Source organism: Anabas testudineus, chromosome 8 (genome assembly GCF_900324465.2).
Source record: "Anabas testudineus chromosome 8, fAnaTes1.2, whole genome shotgun sequence".
Classification (NCBI taxonomy): domain Eukaryota; kingdom Metazoa; phylum Chordata; class Actinopteri; order Anabantiformes; family Anabantidae; genus Anabas; species Anabas testudineus.
Genome location: NC_046617.1, coordinates 15,028,514 through 15,050,615, shown reverse-complemented (window position 1 = coordinate 15,050,615; position 22,102 = coordinate 15,028,514). Strand labels below are relative to the sequence as shown.

At 41.8% G+C, this 22,102-nt stretch overlaps 3 protein-coding genes across 4 annotated transcripts; 1 reads left to right on the top strand and 2 right to left on the bottom strand.

Moving 5' to 3' along the window:
• Window positions 1-1,028: 1,028 nt before the first annotated feature.
• Window positions 1,029-11,650, bottom strand: LOC113160282 (voltage-dependent calcium channel gamma-4 subunit-like). The gene is made up of 4 exons (XM_026357467.1): window positions 11,128-11,650; window positions 3,273-3,356; window positions 2,130-2,270; window positions 1,029-1,726 (listed from the first exon to the last, which is right to left on the bottom strand). Exons 1-4 carry the CDS (start codon window positions 11,348-11,350, stop codon window positions 1,200-1,202), a joined length of 975 nt encoding a protein of 324 aa, XP_026213252.1. The 5' UTR covers window positions 11,351-11,650; the 3' UTR covers window positions 1,029-1,199.
• A 1,750-nt stretch (window positions 11,651-13,400) lies between these two features.
• On the top strand, window positions 13,401-17,338 carry zgc:161969 (ZnF_BED domain-containing protein). The gene is made up of 2 exons (XM_026358695.1): window positions 13,401-13,722; window positions 14,068-17,338. The coding sequence occupies exons 1-2, from the start codon at window positions 13,531-13,533 to the stop codon at window positions 15,778-15,780; spliced, it is 1,905 nt and encodes a 634-aa protein (XP_026214480.1). The 5' UTR covers window positions 13,401-13,530; the 3' UTR covers window positions 15,781-17,338.
• Window positions 17,339-17,426: 88 nt separating this feature from the next.
• aimp2 (aminoacyl tRNA synthetase complex interacting multifunctional protein 2) lies at window positions 17,427-20,733 on the bottom strand. 2 transcript variants are annotated; one of them, XM_026358707.1, is made up of 4 exons: window positions 20,476-20,733; window positions 19,398-19,616; window positions 18,828-19,062; window positions 17,427-18,273 (listed from the first exon to the last, which is right to left on the bottom strand). In XM_026358707.1, the coding sequence occupies exons 1-4, from the start codon at window positions 20,602-20,604 to the stop codon at window positions 17,885-17,887; spliced, it is 972 nt and encodes a 323-aa protein (XP_026214492.1). In that variant the 5' UTR covers window positions 20,605-20,733; the 3' UTR covers window positions 17,427-17,884. The 2 variants fall into 2 exon arrangements, with proteins under 2 accessions (XP_026214492.1, XP_026214499.1); XM_026358714.1 differs by having other exon boundaries at window positions 20,590-20,733.
• Between the last annotated feature and the right edge of the window lie 1,369 nt (window positions 20,734-22,102).

Below are 22,102 nucleotides of genomic sequence, written 5' to 3'. Positions count from 1 at the left end.
GTTGGATGTGCAGGACAACATACAGCACTGGTTATTACAATCAAATCCTCCAGGAAGAGAATTGCAGACAGCTCCCTCTGCTTCTGTCTGCAGCCTCTGTTTGACATGGAAAGGGGAAAAGACAGCCAGATGGACTCACAGGCAGTGTGACAGACAGACAAGCAATGTCCGCCTGGCTCTGATCCTTATCCACTAAACAATTCACATAGCAGGCTCCATTCGGAACAAAAGAAAGTCCTGACCTGTGTCTGTGTTTCTGGGCACCACCTTTCTGTCAGATACTCTCCTCTTGTTATAGAAACATACACTATTTCACATCCATCAGCGGCTTTGATGGATGGATAGCAGACTGATAGGGAAGTGAATAAAAAGGGGCAATCGAATAGAGGTTTTCCACAAAAAAAAAAAAAAAAACACTTACACTTACACTAGTTCCACTGACTGAAATGTCAGAGAATAACAGGATTAAGGAAAAGAAGGCCAGGGAGACAAAACCTTTGATATTGTTTAGAGAACACGAAATCAGCTGAAATACATTAAACACTACAAATCAGCATCTCAATTATTTTCTAAGGACAGACTCTGTCTATGTGATCTCTGAATGTGCTAAAATAATTAATAATTTGGGATTTCTTCTCTGTGAGAGAGCCACACGTGCGTCTTTCAAACCTACCATTAGAGTATAAGGCAAAACCAAACTGGTTATGAGGATACTGTTGAGAATTTGGGGAGAGATTCACACTTTACATCACACACAAAAGGGAAAAAAACGTTCAAGTGAAGAGTACGTTTCATTTAGCACCTTGTTAAAGAATTCAATAAAATAAAACTAGTGCTGATTGGCTCATCTCAACACTTCACTTTTAAATTTATGTGTATAGTGACCATTACATAAACACGGCTCATTTAAGTATTTTGACACAACTGAAATACTAATTTCTCATTGGCTACTGCACGGACAGTGGTAACTTTATTCTGCTTCGATGGTCTCTAGAGGCAGATAAATAACTCAGGTTCTTTGAATTGACTCATCTTCGATCCAGCTGACTCTCTCTCGCGTCCCACTGGTCCTTTTTTAAAAAGGACAGTCTCTGAAAACTGTGCCTCTAAGATGGCAGGCTATCACAAGCACTCAGGCTCCAACAGGTCAGCCGACTGACTTTTTCCTCATTTGCTGCTCATCCTGAACAACGCGCCACTCACACTGGCGTGGTCCTGCGATTCACCCCGTCCTTCAAATCATTTGGGAAACAGTTATGGACCTGGAGGAACTCAGCAGCTGCCTCGTGTTCAGGGCTGTATGTGTTCTCCGTCACACTGTCCCTTGCCAGGGCGTACATAGATAGCTCATCCAGGGCCCCACTGGAAGATGGCGCCCTCTTCAGACCAACCACAGGTGAGTTCTCCCGGGATGCCTCTGTAGAATGAGAGCTGGCGTGTGACGTCCGCCGGCGGTAGCGAAAGCTTGGTATGCGTGAGTAGGGAGAAGATGAAGACAGTGAACGGATAAACTCCCGTCGTGCCCTCCAGCGAACCTCTTTGTTTTTCTCAATGTAGATGTTGATGGCGAGGACGGCCACAGTTTCAGCCACGATGAAGGAGAGGGCACCGAAGTAGAAAGACCAGCCATAGGAGTAAGTGTACTTCTTGTCATCGTCGCGTTTATCATTGGGGTCCCCTGCATTGCTGGAGATGTAGACGATGATGCCAATTATGTTGCTCAGTCCTGGTAAACACAAAACAAATACACAAGTGATGCACAGAAAAGACACAGAACAAAATGACGGCTGGAGAGATGTGATGTGGAGGCAAAAAGGAAGCAGCAGCAATAACTCGTCATCCATGATTTAACAGTAACAACTAAAACCCCAGGGCTTACACAAGCTGCTCATCAGTCAATGATTACAGGACTCTCATCACTACAGGGACCCTTTAATGACCTGTGGTGCATGATAAGTGATCCTGACCTTCTTTAATTCCATTTTTCTTTACGGTGTTTCTATTGATAAGTACAATATATGATCACGGATCACCTCAAGCTGCCTTCGTTCACGATGAAACCACAACCCTCACATGATTGCTCGTTGCTTGGAGCATTGCTGACAAGAGTATGTAATCCTCCAGCTCACCTGCAGCTACAAAGAGAATGCCTGCACTCAGGAGGACATTGTTTGTCTTGTTGTAGACTCTCCCCACACCGACACACAACCCACCCAGCATCAGCAGGATGGTGCTGAGGATCGGGAACACACTGGAGGCACGGACTATACCTGCAAAGACAAAGACAAAGTAACACTTCATTAATCGATAATTTACTAGATAGGGGCGGGAAAATTATTTTAAAATGAAATTATTAAATCCTAAAGCATTTTATAAGTGTAATACATATAAAGAAATATAGAATTAAATAGATAAGAGGTGAATAAAGTGTGGAGCTGGATAACAAAAAGAAAAAGCTGACTCTTTCAAATTTTTGAATTTTCATTACCCTGTCGAGCCCTCATCTGTCCTACCCCCTCTCCACCTCTTTCATCCATTTTTGAGAACTCCATTATCTTTGTACTTCGGGGGCTTGTTGTGGCAAAGCTTTGCTAATCAGCTGTGGGATGTAACAAGAGCTCTCGCTGACTGTCACCTCACCCTTAAATGAATCACCGTGCCATTTTGCCAAGTTTCTAAAGATGGATGAGCGTATTCAACTGTAACGTCTTTTACTAAGCTGTCATTTTATTTTGTCTGGCTAATGGACTCAGTCTGGACTTTGTCCAATGTCTGATAAGTTTTCTTTGTTCTTCTCTGCATATTAGGCAGACACTGAATCAACTGGGCTTTAAATGACTGAATATCCCCCCCTTTTTTTTTTAAAACAACCTAATTACAGTTGTGCGTGTGTCTGGTCATTTTTATATTTTAACTAGTTCCCGCAGAAAAATACATTGAATCTTTAAAAGAAGGAGCTGGGCTTGAACTGGTTTTAACAAGGATTTAATGTCTCCATGCAGCCAAACATTAAGATTAATTAGAATAAGTTAATAATATTTTTTTTTCATACAACATGCTTTATTCTGATGTCAGGTTTGACCAGGCTATTGTCCTAAGTAGTCAGTCTGATAATGCTAGTAAGCAACATGAACTTATTTAAAATCTTTTATTTTATGCATTTGTTCTGCATTTTAATATTCACTGCATTAACCAGTAGTGAGCTCCCCCTCTTTTTAAATAAAAGACTGTTTTAACAATGCCAGACAAAGAGGACAAGCTGGAGCACTTACGCAGCAGGTATTCAGAGCTGTCTGTGTCGTAGTCATTGTCATCAGGGAAATGGTTGATTCTGTAACAGCTGCCTTGATTGATGCCTGCAGGACAGAAAAACAGAAAGACTGAGTCTCCATCAGTGTACTATAATTCATCAGTGCTCAATTACAGTCCCTCAAGTTTCAGTTTTGGTGATGAGAAATGTTCAACCAACAAACAGGATCAAGAGGTTTCAAGGTAAGGTGAAGTTAAATGGATTTATTCCATGCTTCAGGCTACATTTTAGATGTGAATTCATCAAAGTCCAGAGCAACTATCACCACCCACACATGTGTGGGTACTGGAGTCCAGGCCACAGCTGCTCCCTATACCCAGTGACCTGTTTTTGTTAAACTGTGACCACTGGAGTAAGACGATCCTGTTCTCCTGTCACCAATAAAGAGGATAGAGTGGGAAGTCGCTTCTCAAGTGACCCGCAGTTATTTCTCATGCTGTAGCAGAGCTGTTTCATTGTAAAGAAGTGGTGATAGGAGCATAGAAGGGAAGGGGAACACAGCTTTCCTGATTAATGCATCTGAACTTTGTCCCGCATTGAGCTTTATTCAGTCAACTGTTATTCAAGTGTTATTTATCTGTTAAATAAAATACAATACAACCTAATCATTAATTAATTATAACCTCAGTAGTTTCCACTTGAAAGGCTTTTTGATGAGGCTTTTTTAATCCATAAGCTGCTGCTTATGGTGGAAGGGGTCAACTGAGGATCATGCAAACTAAAGATCACAGCTCCGGGCACAGAAGACTGCCATCAACAAGATCAGCATGTATGCAAGCTGTACAGTGTTATGATTAATATTACATTACACATATAAATCCAGCTCATGTGAATGTTTCAGTGCGTGGAGAAACAAAAAAATCTATGTAAACTACAGTTTTGGAAGATTGGAACAGAAATGAAACACCTTGTCTAGAGAAAAAGGGGTTGGGAGTGGGTTTAATGGATGAGCTCAGTGCAGTAGTGGTAATGCTGGGAGCTCTTTGACTAATAATTCACCATTTGCGCTGTGAATACCCTCAACACTTTAGTCATTCTGGAAAAAAAAAACACCCACAGCATTGAAGGACTGTGGCTTGGTTTTGAATATTTTCCATAAACACATCAGTGTTTTTCTGCATCATGAGTCCATGTGCATATCTCTGCATTTGTCTGCATCTCAGAGTAGGGAAAGCAACTGTCCATTTACCATATATCTTGCTATGCCTGCATGTAATGTGGTACAGTAAGAATGATGGCACATTTACCACTTGAAATTTAAGCAATGAACCTGTGATTTCATATGATCCTGGCTGATTTTATCAGCTGTAGCCATTGCTGGTGGCACTGATGTTAGCACCACAAATTGAGACTTGAGACAGTGGCAGATTTTCTAGTGTGGGCAAACTTTTCATTATTCCTATCTGAGTCGTATTTAAATAAGAGCTTTGTACCAGGGGTCTGTAATATGCACTTGATTAAAAAGACTGGACTAAACAAAGGAATAGCATTGCTCTTGTGTAGCAACGTAGAGTTAGTCACAACATAAAAATGATAAGAAAAACTGAAGATTATATGCTGTTTTCCAGTGTAACACAACCTTGGTTGACTGCTTTGCTTACTTGTTAGTATCAAATTATATGTTTTCACACTGTGCATGTGTTAGTTGCAACTTCTCAGACAAGTTAATAATGCTTCTTGGCCTTGGAAGTAAGACTCGGTTACTTGACATTTAGAGTCTTTAAATGTCAAGTATCTCTCTCACTGGAGCCTCGTGTACACTGATTCAGCATGTGGAGAAATCTAAAGCTTGACAGATCTGTCTGGCCTGATTATGATTACTGAGCTATGTATGGACATTTACTGCGTGGGGGAGGAGTTGAGTAAAAAATTATTTGGCTAAACTTCTCCTTGTAAGAAATAAAGCCCAAGAAAGCACTGACTTGTGTTTCCTAACTATGCCAATAACTGCTGGACACCTGACACTCCATGTCCCAGGTGCCCACGGGTGAGCCACACAACCATCATTGTCTGCGGCACAGCTTTTAAGGGCATGCTTGCTTCCATTAACTAGGTCTGCTGCTTAATAAGGGACATCAAATTAATTAGTGTCAAATCATTCGGAAGAAATGGAGCAGTTTCTGTGTCTAGTCACTGATGGAAAAAGGGCTTTGATCTACTGTATTTTAGGCAGCAAAGTGAGACTTTGTGCCTTGTGAAAAAAACACATCCGGCTGATGCTGTTAGATCAAGAAGAGTGAAGACAATAAAAATACAGACACCTTTGCTGTCCTGTTAATTGCTGTGTGAACACCAAACCATGCTCCAGGGCTTGCAGCAGATTTTATATGTGCATATTTGTAAATGTGTGCATGTGTGTGTCAATAGTATTGCACTTTTTAAGGACTGTACATGAAAATACACCTTTTGCAGTAAACCGCTACTATTAAATATAATGTGTACACAATGTCTTCTGTTCTAGTCTAGACCCAAGCTAATCTAGGCTGTCTGACGCCTCCATCTTGTCTCCAGTGTGTGTGTGTGTGTGTGTGTGTGTGTGTGTGTGTAATGGAAGAAACAAGGAAAACAATATTGCAACTGATTGGAAATCTGATTATAAGCAGAGGCCTCAATGCTCATGATTTATGAGTGACAGTTATCAGCTCCATTTCTATGTTTAGTTTGTGCATGTGTGCAGACTGTCCTAAGGACTCTTCATGAAATAAAATAAAGTCTGAATACTTACTGGCTGGGAGGGAAGAAGGAGGTGGATATTAAACAAGGGAAGAAGATGGACGGAAATGAAAAAAACAAAAGCATGGAGAGCAGAGGAATATCGACAAGGGATGGGAGACCACATTAAAGAGGAGGGTACAGAAAGAGCAGGAAAGACAGAGAGAGCAATTTAAGGACAACATTTAGATGGAGCAGTAAAGGCTGGAGGACAACTGTGCATCATAACAGCTGTTAAACTGACAAGTAGAGGCCAGACAGACTTGAAGACAGTTGGTCATATGTTTTTTTTATGCTAGTGACAAATAAAGATATTAGAGAAAGTGCTTTGTGACAGATTTACAATAGAATTTACACACTCAACACATTACATGGGAAATAATGGGTTCCCTTGTCCCGACTCTAGTGGTAAAACCCCATGCTGAGCATCTCCTCCTCCTCTCCATGGCAACCCCTGTTAGTCTTTAATAAGCTAATTTCCATAAACAGTCTCCAAGGATGCTTTTGACATCTTCACTGTATTTTGATATTCACCAAAAGATGATACGACCCCTCCCCGGCACACCCCTTTCCACAGATCTATCACCACTTAACAGTTTATGAGTATGAGCGCAAATAAACATACATGTGTGTAAGGACACGGACACGTGTGCACACAAACATACACACACTGCATTGGAAACAGCTGTTACTGCTGGGATACCACTGGCAACAACATGATGCATATTGTCATTATTTTGAATTAACACAACTCAGCCAATAAGGAAGCTGCCTCAGTGGAATACACCAATTGCACTGTCCGACACTTGCTCACGCAGGTGTCTCCAGGGGTACAAAACATCATGACAATGAGCTCCATGCGACAAACGTCCCCTCTTTCTTTATTTTCACAATTCAGTAGCTCTGAAAGATTGATGAAAAAACCAAAAGTGACTTTAATATTGCTTTTCACTCGAGCTGTGTGGCTTCCAGTGGGTGATATACTTTACAAAATGCTACACATGACAGATCCACAGCAAACAGCTTCTGTTCTTATCCTCAGTGCTTTTAGATCTGCAACAGAAAGTGTGACCACTGATGAGCAACGGTGCTCTGTGGTTCACAGCAGGAGGGATGATTAGGTTTTATAAAGCTGTACACAGATAGAGCACTGTTTCTGGGACTTGATATCAAAGGCAGACATGCACGCACAGCTCACACAGACTTAGCTACACATACATTTATTACTTTCGAAACAGGGAATGCCAGGACAGAATATAAAAAGTGTCTGTGTAATCAAACAAACCTCTCAATTTTTTCAGTCCAAGTGAGGATGAAAGAAAAGCAATTTGGCGAAGACATCAGTGATTCAGTGTTGATATGACTGACAGTTGGTTAATTAAATTGTCACCAGGCTGCAATTTCTTCAAACACAGCTCTACTTGGGGTAGACTGTGCATGAAAATCCACATTGTTGGAAGAAAACTGAGATCTATCACCACATGCAGTCTGTTGTGAAGGCTGTTATGCATTGTCACTTACTTGTAAAAATGTACATATATAATGAGTTCTCAACACGGTGCTGGTAATTTTGTTTGTTTGAGTGTGGATTCAACCAGAAGAGCTTTAACACTGATACCCACAGTTACATATTTTATATTGTATATTTTAATGGAATTAAAATCAAAACAATAAGGACATGGGCAAATGTTACTTAAATGTTAGGTCTGTCGAACACATTTTTATGTTAGGTTAGTAGAAAATTGCAGATGCTCCTTTCTAGTTATGTTCTGTTAGTCAAGACTTCAAATAAACAGCAGGAGCGTGTCTAACAGTGGCAATGTGAAACAACAGGAGCAATGCTGCTAAAAGAAAAAATAGACATTTAAGGATATACACGATGATTTCCTCAAGTTAGATTAGTCAGTCAGCAAGCTCAGATTAGCACAAGAAACTGTTTAAACAGTAAAGTCCATCAACAAGAATCTCTAAAGGTCACCAATTAACACATACTGTATCATCATAAATGTAAAAACAATATTTCACGACACACTGAGAAAGGAGCTGCCTCCCTCTGTCTCCAATCTAAGCTACCTTAGCACAGTGAGTTAGTGGCAGTAGCTTCATACTTCATGTTCAGCTATGTGAGCAGGATACATTTTCTCATCTACGTCTCAGCAAAAAGGTCAAGATGCTGAACTGTTACCCAAGCTGCATGTAGCAATTAACATAGTATGCATATGACACAAAGGAACTTTACTTAAGAATTAAAGAGTACAGAAGATGAATTAAATGCACCCATAATTAAATGAAGCTGGGGATTTATGGGTATGAAAGAAGAGGCAGAGGGTTCATTAAAAAGTAGAATAGATGATGAGGATGGCAGAGTTAAACCTTGTAAAGGGACGGAAAGTGAAAGTGCACATCAAGCAGAGGAGAGAAGGATGGAGTGACTGAGGCGGTAGATGGGGTCTGCTAGCTAATTAGTGCCCCCGCATGGCTTCTCAGCTGTTTTAATTAATGGCTCGGAGCATTGTGGGAATGGTAAAGTGACCCCTCACCCCACTAACACAATGCCACCTCACAAACACGCACATCCACTGTCCCCGAGTTAAAACAGCACTGCGTCGGCACTCACGCCAGCCCACCACCAGCTGCGATGTTTACTGTAAATATGTACCTGCTAATTGGATTATTCATTAGGTTGTTTCTGATGCGGAGAGTTGTATTTATTTACCGGAGTCACACATAAGCAACAGCCTCTGATGCATTGCCAATTCTAATGCAAATTAGGAGAACTTGGTGCATTCGAGAGTGCTACCCTGGCTTCACAATATTCATGTGGGAAAACAAACACAAAGGAGAAAAAATTTAAAACAGCTGTTGTGAAAAGGACTCAATAAATGATGCCAGTGCGGACCTCACTGTAAAAGTAGATACACTATATTACTACATGTAGATTTCTGCATGCTCCTAACATGTCATACAGGTCTAATGAGGTAAAGCTAGTTGAGCAGGGCAACTAAGAACAGTTCAGAAACACGTTCATTACAGGATCCCATGAAGAGAAAAGGGGGCTGCTATGTGTGCTACAGCAATGTGTTGTCGCCGAGACAAAGACATGTTGTTTCTGCAATCTGTTCAACCAAAAGTGGTGATGTTTTCCCCAGTAGCTGTGATACACACAGAGCTGTCCCCGTCAATAACCCAGTGTGTTTGTCATTATGACCAGAGGGGTGTGTGTGTGTGTGTGTGTGTGTGTGTGGTTGACTCTTCCTTCCTTGTCTTCTCCTCTATACTTATGAGTCTCCATGACAACATAGCCACCGTCCAGCACCTTCCAGTTTTCAAACAGAGGCATAGAAGTGAAACTATTAGCGCTGGAGAGAGAGATATGATAGGCTGGCCTTTGTTTGTGTCAAATTATGCTTTCAAAAGGAAGTCTCATTGCACAGAGCCACTCTTTGTCCCTAACCTCATCAACATCGTTCAGTCTCTATTGTGGTAAAGCCACTTTCATTATTTACTTCAAAGCGCTGATGGAATATCATACCTCACATAATAGTTGGCTCGCATTTGTAATATACTACCATTTGTCTGGGCCTCTGAGGATATAACATAGACTGTAAGTCTGTCCACATCAAAGACAGGTGCCCAGCCAAGCATGGCTCTCAGTAAATTGCAAGTGTCATGACACACCAGGATTTTCTTAACATGTGTCTAAAGCAACCATCTTCACCTCAGGCCGAGCCCAGAAACAGTTCAATCATAGGTGACAGCTGAGTGTCTCCTCATATGTGCACTCTGATGACATTTAGTATTAAAAATGTGAATGAAAACCACTTCACCAATTAGAATAATTTAATTTAGTTTATATGAAAAGCACAGGATCCAACATTTGATAATGTTTTGTTTTGTCTTTCGCCTTTTAGCTTTTAGTGGACAAAGTGTAAAACCGTCTGCTGTTCTGTGGGATCAAACTGATTCAGATATGTGCCATAAATAAATAAACCTCTTGTTATCATACATTAGTTTTCTCCTCTTAACACAAAGCGTGGGCTTCAAATTTTCTTCTTTACCATAAAACTCTAAAATGCCAATAAGGTTGTGTGCCACACACACAGAGTGTAGTGTGCTTTTCTATCTCTGAAGAGTTTATAGCCAAACGACTCTTGATTCTTGATGCAACTTTCCGTTCTTACCTACGTCTATTTATTTGTGCGTCGTGACAGGTAGACGTTTATGCCATGAACGAATCCATCCAGTCCCATCGAGTCACTCATTGACAGCTGAGGCGAGAAGTCAAGGGGTAGCCGGAAGGAGGATTGGTCAATGAATAAGTGTCTGTCTGCCTCTGAAGTAAGACGTCACTGCCAGCGCACCTTCTTTTCAAACAATACTAGCGTAACATGATCCAAAATACTTTCCAAACATGAAACAAGGCATGTTCACCTCATGTTCCATGACATAAAATTATTTTTCTATTTCGCATGGACGTGACGTGGTCTCAGAGTCATCTATTTTTAAATCACCGGGCATGTTTCCATAGCAATTTCAGGGATGTTGCCAAGCAACAGCATCGGATACAATGAAGGCATGAATGGAAGTAGACTAATAGCGCGCACATTTCCTGGCAGCGACCGGCTTGAAAGTGAATGGGTTCAGACGCGCCGGCTTGGCACCGCATTCTTTCGCTGACTATAACACAACCGCATTTATTGTGATGCCTGTCTTTGAACAGTTGGCAGACATCTGGAGTCAAACGCTTTGTGTTTCTCGTTAATGATCCGCTTCAGACTATCTATGGTATAGAAATCCATACCTGTGTGACTGCGCTGTCTTCATCTAACTCATAACACAGCAAAGTTGTTTTACATTTATTCTATTTAATCTTTCATTTCGTAGGTAACCAACATTTGGTGTGCGTAAACGGAGTGCGTTCTTTGTGCGCTCAAATCTCTGTGCGCATCGAGAAACAAAAGACTTCTCGGGGAAAAAAGAGATGATTTAAACTGTTGTGCCAAAACAACAGGGAACCGTGCAATATCACCACGCATAGCATTGGATAGGTTAACGGTGTTTGTGCGTATTTGTAGGGACCCAGACTAGACTTGGAGCAAACTCACCTTCAATACAGCAAATTCTCCACAGCCCGGAGTGGGTTAGATCACCCTTTTTGGTTTTGGGTTGCGGCTGGATCTCGTCTGTGGTGGCATTGGTGCCGTTGCAGATGTACGCACGCGAATAAAGCCAGTAGTCCGTGCCGATGGCGATGGTCATCAGGCTGAAGGCAGCGAAAGCCCCGACGGTAGCCAGCAGCGTTTGAACCCCGCGGTCACACCAAGCCATGGCGCTTCATACTAGTCCACACTCTCACCGGTCCAACATGAACACACCAGGGCGCGTCAGGGCGCGGATCCTTTGGTCATACTTGTTTAGGTGTGTCCACTCTCTCTGCTCATCTGCTAAAAGTGGAGTGTGTAGCCCAGAGGAAGAAGCACAAGTAGGAATATGGTCTGAAATGCTCACCTGATGCTCAAAACCAACTGGTTGCTCCAGTGAATATGAGAGGACACCAGTTGTGCCCACTACAGAGGCTCCACACAGGTTTGAAGCGCGCAGGACAGCACGACAGCAACATCGTGTATAAAATCTGAACACTTCAAACCTCCTCACTACTTTATTTCTCTGTTTCCTCTTCGTCTATAAACACTTTTGTCTGTTCCTACACAAACCGCATCTCTGTTAAAACCCTTTGCCAAAGAGGGCTACGTCAATGATTCTTAAGTGAGACCCCACCCTCGCCAAATCCAACCAATGGAGGAGATGTATGGTTGAAGAAAGACAGAACAAACTCGCAGTTAATTTACAATGAAAGTGAAATTTCAATTTGCAGTAATGCATTTAAAACGTGTAATCTTTGGGGATATTATAATTAGCCAAACCAACTGTCTCATGTGAGTAATTTGATGAGAAAACTCTCTGCTGAATTCAGAATCAAAATTCAGAATGGAGATCACAAAGATGAGGGAGTGTGAGAGAGACACTGACAAGCTTAATGCTTCTCTGAGCCAGATGGAAGGTTTTCAAACCAGCAGGGAAACATTTTAGGAGCTTGTTGGATGGCTTCGCCTGGCAAGGTGATCTGTGCTTCATGAGAAAATAAAAACAAGTCCTGATGGTTCTGCCAGCCTGTTTTCTGTAAAGGTCTAGCTCTCTGGCTAATTGCACCCTGCTGTTCAGTTTGGAGTAAAATCCCATTTTTTCAGTCACATTAGAGCATCAACGTAGAAAACTAACAATTAACACAAATAAACACCTGTAGACTACCTTACTTAAACAAGCATCACATTCTCTATAGGGCAAACCTAATTGAAATGCATGTAGTTCTAAACCTGACTGCTAGAGCTAATACAACATCATGTGATATGGGTGACTGCATGACAGTATGAGTATGAGCAAGTTAAAATAGTTATTATTTGTTTTCTTGCCTGAATGTGTGGGGTTCCATGTTTCTGCATCCAAACCTTAATTTAATTGATATTATATACTATACATTCAAACTACAAAAACAGAAAATGACTAAGATATAGATTTAAGCCTGAAAATACTTTTTAAAATATATCCCTTCAACCATGTTTTAAGACACATGGTGCTTGGATAGTTTGTGTCTTAACAAATATATTTTTAAAAAGGTTCTATTATGCAGTTAAACAATGTTTAAATGTATTTATGTATGTTTAAATGTATTCTTTTGTGTTAATAAACTGTGTAGACACATTAATGTAAGTTATATTTCCCTCTTTCAGCAGATGCATGTGAAACCAGCATAATAACAAACTCTTCACATACTGTACTTTAATCAACACGGAAAAGCTTAAACGTCCAGGTGAACTAACAGGTTTTATTCCCATGATAATATTTAAATTCCTTTTTGTATTTTTTGTTTTTGTTTTTTTTTTTAAGCATCTTATGCAACTGTAATATTCTGCAGAATATATATCTGCAGAAAATATTGAAGCAACAGAGTTTTTATTCTTATTCCAAATGATTATTTATTGTTTCCTGTCCTCGCTATAAGTGACGGGATGTGTTTCAATTCAATGCATGCTTAAAAACATTGTGACATTTTCACTTCCTCTCTCTGATGGTGGCGCCAACTCTCTGCAACATTGAAGGAAAAAGGAAATTCTGGTTAAACATCCACTGCGAGTGTGAGTGAAAACGACAAGGAGCGGACGGTGGCGTCGCGGTGTGAGCACCCGTAGTCGCACAACGCATGCGTAGTGCTCCACTGTGCGCCCTCTGTCGCGGCTGTAGCCTACTAATGCGCATGTGCCACAGTAACAGTGACGACATTGACAACACCTTGTGTGTTTTCTGGCCAATATCTGAACAAAGGCCTGCCCCTTTTCACGAGGATTTCTCTACCGCCATCGTTACTTTACGTGTAATCACGATTACTAAATCGGATTACGATACTTTTATTATATTTAAAGAGGTAAATAACAGCAAAGATAGCGTCCGAAATGGATGTGGATCACCAAGAATCCAGCGGGGAGACCAAGTCGGCCATGCATACTTGGCGTTATCGCCACCATTTCACGTACAAGGCAGATCAAGGAAAAAATATCATCGTCCAGTGTAATCTATGCCTACCGAGGGTTAATCTGCTATCCACGTCGAAAACGTCCACATCAAACCTAAAGAAGCATTTAGACGTAAGTTTAACAAAGTGAAATCCCTGCAAACGAGTTCCCGCAGCCGTCAGGTTAATGTTTGAAAGAGTCAATGAATGAACAGCCACCCTCGTGATTAATAACGTTACATTGGAGCTGCATGCTGATTACTAAGTCCTGGCGCTGGACGCCCTTTATGATCACATCAGCAGGAAAAGAAATGAATAATGTTACTTCACACACATGCTACGTTGAGATGTGTCATTGCAGTTGAAGTTTGCAAACTTGTGGGAAGTCAGTGGTTACAGATGGCACACCTCCAGCAGCTAACACCAGACCTCTTTGGCCTTTTCTTTCTTTCTTTCTTTCTTTCTTTCTTTCTTTCAGAGAACACACCTGGGCTGTGAAGCCAGTCCTGACGCCAAGAGGGGAAGGAAGAAAGAAGAGCGCAACGGGGAGGAAAGCAGGCACTGCCAACTCAAAAAACTGAAAGCAGAAATCATCTCCAAGTGCATGACTCAAGCAAAAATTGATGAGCTAATCTTCAACTTCATTGTGGAAGACTGTCAGTCGTTTTATGTGCTGGAGCAGCCTGGCTTCAAGAAGCTGATTGCAGGATTAACAGAAGGGCTGAAATCCATGGACAGGGTGACCTTGTTTACAAAGGTGGACCAGGGTTTCTCCAGGATGCGAGAGGAGCTGATGGCGAAACTCAACAACATCCAGTACGTGTGCACCACAGCGGACGTCTGGACGGCCAACAACAGGAGCTTCTTCGGGATGACCTGTCACTGGATCGATCCAGATTCTCTGGAGAGGAAATCTGCTGCTCTGGGGTTCGCACGGCTGCAGGGCAGGATCACATACGACACAGTCGCTGGGCGGATACATGACATCCATGTGGCTTACAACATCGAAAGTAAAGTTCAGACCACAGTCACTGACAACGGCAGCCCCTTTGTCAGTGTGTTCAAAGAGTTCGCAGTGGACAGCCAAGAAAGCGATGATGACATTGGGTTCTATGAGAACGTGACTAGCATCCTCGAGGGTGAGCCCGAGCAGGACATGCTCCTGTTCCTGCCCACTGTACAGCGCTGTGCATCACACACCCTGGAGCAGATTGTCACTGAGGACTTTTGGCAGGCTGTGTCACAGGGGCCCATGTGTCAGTTACATTACAGCACAATGGCCAAAGTGTTTGCCATATGGAGCAAATGCCACCATCTCCAAGTTGGTATGGATGCAGCAGAGGAAATAGGAAAGATGGCACTTGTTGTCCCGGCTGTTATACGCTGGAATGTGGAGTACTGTGCGGTGCAGAAGATCGTCTCCCTCAGCGAGAGGGAGCTGACAGAGCTTTGCGCCCGCCTGGAGGTCCCACGTATGCAGCCAGAGGAAATGGCCTTCCTGAAAGAATATGTGACTGTGTTCCACCCACTTGCTTTTGCACTTGAACTTTTCCAAGCGGAGCAGAAATGTTACCTGGGTCTGGTCATCCCAACCGTACTGAGTCTGAAGAACAAGTTAAATGAGCAGAAAGACGCCGCAACTTACTTCAGCGACGTCATCAACGCCATTGTGATGGCTATTGATGTGCGGTTCCAGGAGCTGTTTGCCAGCACAGAAGCAAGGATTGCAACAGCTACTACCCCTCAGTTTCGCTTGTGGTGGATGGCTGCCTCCGAGAGGGAGGAGATGTGCTCCGTGCTGGCAACAGAGGCGTCTCAGATGGATCCCTGTAGTGTAACTGAGGCAAACACCAGCCGAAATCTGTCCACCATTGAATCTGAGGATGACTTCTTCAGCTACGGGCCTGTGAAGCCTGCCACTCAGATCCAGCAACGGGGAGTGATGGAAGAGATCCGCAAGTATGTTGAAGGTACGGGGAAGAGCCTTGAGTGCCTGCAGGACTTTCCCAGAGTCAAGCAGCTTTTCCTAAAGTACAACACCACTTTGCCATCCACGGCCCCTGTCCAGCGTCTGTTCAGTCAAAAAGGCAACCTAGTCACCTCACAGAGAAACTTTCTGACAGACGACTACTTTGAACGTGTTCAGCTTTTGAGGTACAACAGCAACGTGTGCTCTTTGGCCACCGAGTGAATCCTTCACTGGTCACTCGCTCTCTCTCTCAGCCTTTTAATTGATGCAGAATCAAACCACATTGTGCTAAAATCATTACAGAAAAACCCTGAGTAATATCTCATTTCAGACAACTTAGCCCAGATGTGTTTCTAATATTCCTCCTGTATCTGTTTTGATAGGCATAGCACATATCTCCAGAATGGCCTAATGAAAATATCTAATTGACAATCATAGACTGAACATGAACTGAATATACTGACAAAAGCATCTTTCTATCTGTGCTATTGTTGTGATTTGAAGTAGCCACGGGGTTAAACTGAAGTGATTTTTGTCTTTCAGTCAAGCTAGTTTTTTTTTTTCTACAGCTGTTCAATGAGAATGCATCTCCTGTCTGTATGTTTTATATCATATATAAAGAGACAAGGAAAGAGACATTTTTCTGTGCAGATTTGTTTGTTTTCCCCCATGAAAACAAATTTATAATCTAATTGAAGTAATTAGATTAGTGACGGAGTGGGATCCACTGGCTCATTTGCATGCAGCCCAGACTGCATCAACAGATACTGATTGCCGTTTCAAAGAAGACTGCGTTTGTGTGCGAAGAATACAGAGCCCACAACATGCAAAATTCCAGTGCTGCAGATTCGCGAGTGTATTTCTTGCCATGTGCCCAGATGTCAGCTAAGAGCTTTCGTCTTGTCAGACAGCTGCTTGGAAACCCACAGGAGACTGCTACAGCATACAAACACTCACTCACTCTCACACACACACACACACACACTCATACTCAGGCTGTTTGGACCTGAACTGTTGAAAACATCGACGCTCATGAAGTTGCCTCTCAGAGAGGATGCCAGGGTGAAAATATATTTATTTATATTTAATATTTATTTATTTTAGTTTAGTTAGTTGTGTTAATTTTATAAGCAGTTGATTTCAAGAGAAATGCTCTTGAAAACTATGTTTTCCAGCACCCACAAATATTAATGATTTATGTTTAAGTTGGCCTGTAGTCAGTTGTTTGTTCAGATGTTGTGCCGTGCACTAAAACCATTTAAGTGACCTTAGCTCTGTTTTTATTATGAGTAAGAACTTACATAATTCTTTGCAGAAACTGCAGTAGGTTCAAAACAGAGCAGTGATTTAGATGAAAAAGAGAAAAAATGCTGAACAAGTGACTGCAAAGAAAGTGGAATGTGCAGTTCAAAAGTGCCAGTGCTGCATGACAAAATCACATTTAAAAAAACATCGGGGCTACAGAGAGCAACACATTTGTAGATGAAGTCATCTTTTACCTTTATTATCACACTTAAAAACTGGAAACTTAATGTTCAACATTTTCCATAATTTCAATGAGGGATTTGATGATTATATGATGTAAAAGTAACAGGTTGTCTTCATAAATGTTACTGTATTAATAAACTCATTGGCTGCTGTCACTGAATACTGAAGAAACATGTAAAGTCAAATTGAGTATAAGTTGTCCTATTGTAGCTATAATTTTTTTTATCAAGCATCAGCAGATGCAGTATTTTAATAAATGAATATAGGGAAATTTTCTCAGTCCTGCCACCTGTTGGATACAGATGTACACTTCAGGTAAGTTCAGCCCATCTTTTTGCCAACACCGATGGAACAGTAAAATAAAACAAACTCCCAAGAAGTTTGATCCAAACTTGTAGTTTTAATGATTTCAGAAAAACAAATGGTACAAAGTATTACTTTTGAAAATACCCAGTAATACCAGTCATTAACACACACATTTAGAACAGGATCATGTTAGGCACAAAGTAGGTGGAAGGTGTACAGTGTGTGTTAAACTAACGTCTGTCAGTACCAATGATTTAATCCATCACCAAGCCTTCACAGTCCTCTCATGCTTCCTCCCTTGTAAAAACTGCAGAATCTCTTGTTATCAGCAGAGCAGAGACACACACTCTTAAGTTACTTTAACCATCAACCATATTGGTTCTATTGAGTCTTTGTCAGTTCAGTGATATCATAAAATAATGAAGGAAGCATTAGAAGACCTTCCAGACATAGCTGGGATAGTTTAATATTCTAATGCCCTTTTCTCACTCTGCTTGGTAGGAAACCCTTCTAGTGGCTGGTTCTGCACCAGTCATTGCAGAAGTACTTTAGCAGGGCTAAAATGGCCCAGGTTTTCGCAGGCCTTAAGCCAGCGCTGGACATTAGCAGGAGCAGAGGAGGCCGAACCACTTTGCAGTACACAGCAGTAAGAGGCGATGTCAGCAAGGGAGAACTCCGGCCCAGCCAGCCAGGGACTGCGGCCCAGGGTCGAGTTGAGGGCCCGCAGGACCGCGGCTCTCTCCTTGGCACTGCACTCTGCCAACTGGAAGAAAGCTGTGTCCACCCAGCTGTCCACCAAGGTGGCGAGAGCAGGGTCACTGGGGTACGGAGCCAGTAGCTTGAAGAGGAAACGTGCCACGTTGGCCTCACCTTCGATGGGACACATGTTCTGGACACTAAACTTCATTTGCAGTTTGGGCACTGTGGATAGGGCAGAGGAGAAGCATGTCTCATTAGGACACAAGCACTTCCAACATCCAGATCATGTCAGTATGCTGATTACTGATAACATGAAGGCAAAAACCTAACTGGATAAAAACAGCACTTGTAAAATACAATTCCACTGTCAGAATTTGTAAATGATCCCAGTAAAGTTGCAGGTTATTCCACTGGAAAGATGTTTATTTTCTTAAAAGATGATGGTAGCTTTTTAAAATGTAATATTACATTAGCATATCTTTGTTTTTTATAGTTAGACTACTAACATTATTCAGCCAGTGAACTAGCCAAGCCATTTCTCCAATGGCTTTATGTTTACCATGTTAGGGTCAAAGGTACTGTAAATAGTTTCATAATCATGAAACAACTGAGCACCTATATGCAAACTTTATTGTAGTGATTCATTAACGTGGTAGGACAATAATGATTTAGTGTTCCACATCCTGCAGCGTTATTGTTTAATCTTTAATCTTTCAGTCTTCCTACACTCCTTGTCCATCTGATTACACATCCAGCCTCTCTCACTGTGACCTTACCATCTTTCCATATGAGGGTGAAGCCCAGCTGAAACATGTGGCGAGCGTAGCTGTCTGCATGGCGTGGACCAAGGCAGGACAGGAGCTGTGGTGGCACACTGGCAACTGAGGAGTGAACATGGACGGTGGAGAGTACCCTGTAGCGCTGACATAACAGGCTGTGGAGCACCAGCAGGGTAAGAGGTGGCTGTGCTGGGTTGGCGTTTATGACAATGTCACGGAGGGCACCAAGGTCCTTATGTGATAAACAAGAGAGGTAAATAGATATTATTCTGAATAAATACCTCATTACCACGTGTCTTCTTTAACTAAGCCGAAACAACTCTCACAAATACACTGTAATGAGTCCACACCCTCATTTCTGCTTCAAGGCAAATTCTATTATGAGCTGATTATGCCGGTTAGTGCAGTATTTTTAACTTGCAGGAAAGTTATTGTGAATGTGATCAGGAAAACACAATGACAAGGCCGAAATGGAGTCAAAGAAATGAAAGACAGCATCAGTGCATAGTTCGTATAGAAAAATATCTAGCATCACAAAGCACAGCAGCACTATTTTCGATTCCTCACCTTGCCCAGTAGCGTGTCCAGGTCTGTGGTACCTTTGAAGGTTGTGGAGCTGGAGCTTTGGGGCGAGAGGCTGCTGCTGACTGTCAGGTCCAGATCAGCATCCGGAGTGGTCACAGTCTTGGCCAAGCCCTCCACAGCTGCTTTCAGTTCGTACAGTTTTTTCATGATCTCATCCTGCCGGGCCTCAAGAGCTTTGACGGCTGGGTCCACCTCACCGTTCTGGGGAGACAGAATCCCTCAGTTTGCATAAGAACAGGACTTAATTGTTTCAGCAAGGTTTTAATAGTAATATTACACTAAAAATTGCAACAGGTTTGATACACATTATAACGAGACAGTACTGAGATTTTAAGGACTGGACCTCACCAATGTGTGTACCAACATTACACACTTTGCTGCAGTTTTTGAGGACCTAGCTTAACAATATCATGTAAATTAATGTGATATTAACATGATATAATTAAAGGTTATGACCACATTTTTTCCAGTCTCTAAAAAAACAAATCAGATGCTGATCTGAACAGTGAAACAGATTGCAGGAAGCAGAAGCTGTTCATATGGCACTTGACTTTTCATTCTGGAACAAATTCACAAGAATATAGTGTACTGTTCATTAACAACTGCAGTATAGCACTAGTATAAACTAGAAATACTTAAATGGAGTACCTCAAACTGTACATATGTTGAGTACTTGATAAGTGCACAGCTGGAGTAAGTCTCTCTCTGGTGCATCGTCATACCTGTATCTAATAAGCATTAGCAAGTATTTATAATGACAGTTTCCGAAACTACTCTGATTATTATTTAGCAACGTATAGAAATATTTATATGTTTATGGGGAAGTGGATTCGTGCAGTAATTGTTGCATCAGCCAGAAGTGGGATTGCTCAGTGTAGCTACTGACAAGCTAAGCTAGCCTGCTAGCTAAAGACAAGCTAACACACCGAGCGACAAGCGAAAGGATAGGAACCAGACGAACTGTTAAACAGCGGACACAAGTACAATTATTACCATTATTATTATTATTATTTTTTATTAAAAAATGAAGCTTGTCGGAATGAAACCAGTCAGCAGTTACCTGGAGCGCGTGTTCAGAGGTGCAGCTGTTCCCTTGCTGCGAGTGGATATTTGGTAACTTGTACATGCAGGTTGGTAAATCAATCTCCATTTCTCTCCTATAAATTGGCTTTACCTGATACATGGGCATGATGGAGGACAGTTACAGCACGGGCACACACAAACAGTACAAAAAAAAACAAAGAAATCCCGAACACAGATGTCTTCTGGAAATGAATGATGTTGACAGACAGCAGCAGCGGATACCAGCTCCACCGGAAGGAGGCCGCACTGCACTGTCGTCACATCCGGCGAAAAATAAAAGCCGAATTAAGGTCAGGTACTAGTGAGCAGGTTAAATCGTTTGTTGTTGTTGTTTTTAAATACACAATATATAATATAACACATTATAATAAATACAATAATACATGCCGCCACATTTCTTTGTGCCTGTGTCAACCAAAATGCACTAGAGGACGCCAGAGTATAATTTCTAACACCCAGGTGCATCTCAGGAGGTCAGGCTCAACAGTGTCATTGGTGTTAGAATTATAGATGGAGCCTACAGGGATCAGGCTGAGGGAGGAAATCAGCCATAAAAACATGCAAAACAAAACAGCCATCCTTGCAGATGTCTTTTTCAATCTTAAAGTCGATATTTAGGAGGGGTTGACCATGTGACATATCTGTGACAAGTCTCATAGTCACTGCATGGTCAGACAAACTGATTAAGTGATAATGATGTGAACTGGATTTTACAGTGGCAGCAAATGCAAACTGACATGGGAGCATTTGTCTCCATAAAACTGATTCTTATAATTACTGAGATGCTTCTTGACCAAGCAGATGCTTTATATTTAAGTGGTATTCCAAAAGGAGGATTTACAAGGGGGCAAGAGACAGCAGCTGCCTCCCCTCTACTGTAAGCCTTCTTACTCCCTTCTCAATTCCTAAGGGCTAATTTATGCTTTCTGTTTGCCCTCAGATAAAAACATTATGGCACCACAGATGTGTAAATACCCCTGTTTAAACCGCAAGTGAGATGACATACACAGGCACAACAGGTGCATATTAGGAATCTCTGGAGAGTAAGCAGCAGCGAGAAGAAGCATTTACTGTATCTGACTGAATGAAATAGATTTTTGTTCAGTTGTAAGCATCATCATTATTATCCTGACCAATTTACCTCATGTGTATGCGTTTCATGTGTGAAATTTTAGCATACGGTCCAACCTGGTGATTAGGCTTCAGTGGAATTTTTTGTAGTTTGTACAGTCAGTCCATAACGCTGGCAGCTCTGCTGAGGTGATGGTCAGATCTGATGGCTGCACTAATGCCCGGGCTAGAAACTGAGACTACTGGGGTAGTTGAAACCTGACAGTTCAAAGTAGTTCTTTGAATCATGTAGGAACAAGGGTGTCTGTCAGGCTGTAGCAGGGGTGTAGGGTGCGAGGTGACATAGGCTTGTAGGTGCTAACTTACTCAGGCTAGGTACAGGGACACTGACATGCTGACATAGACACTGTGTTAACTGATAGACAGCAATGGATACTTACGACTTAGAGTCGCTTACAGTGTCTTAAATACAGCCTATTAATCATACACACCGGTTTATTATAGATATCGAATTTCATATCAAAATCAAGATG

Bases quoted from the DNA above. Each gene is read 5' to 3' on its own strand.
- LOC113160282 (XM_026357467.1), bottom strand. From the start codon at position 11,350: ATGGCTTGGTGTGACCGCGGGGTTCAAACGCTGCTGGCTACCGTCGGG. The intron at 2,271-3,272 runs GTAAGTGCTCCA...TTGTCTTTGCAG, and splicing joins CAGCTCTGAATACCTGCTGC to GTATAGTCCGTGCCTCCAGT. The intron at 1,727-2,129 runs GTGAGCTGGAGG...TGTGTTTACCAG, and splicing joins CATTCTCTTTGTAGCTGCAG to GACTGAGCAACATAATTGGC.
- zgc:161969 (XM_026358695.1), top strand. From the start codon at position 13,531: ATGGATGTGGATCACCAAGAATCCAGCGGGGAGACCAAGTCGGCCATG. The intron at 13,723-14,067 runs GTAAGTTTAACA...TCTTTCTTTCAG, and splicing joins ACCTAAAGAAGCATTTAGAC to AGAACACACCTGGGCTGTGA.
- aimp2 (XM_026358707.1), bottom strand. From the start codon at position 20,604: ATGCCCATGTATCAGGTAAAGCCAATTTATAGGAGAGAAATGGAGATT. The intron at 19,617-20,475 runs GTAACTGCTGAC...CTGTCTCCCCAG, and splicing joins CCTCTGAACACGCGCTCCAG to AACGGTGAGGTGGACCCAGC. The intron at 18,274-18,827 runs GTAAGGTCACAG...CCCTATCCACAG, and splicing joins CACCCTCATATGGAAAGATG to TGCCCAAACTGCAAATGAAG.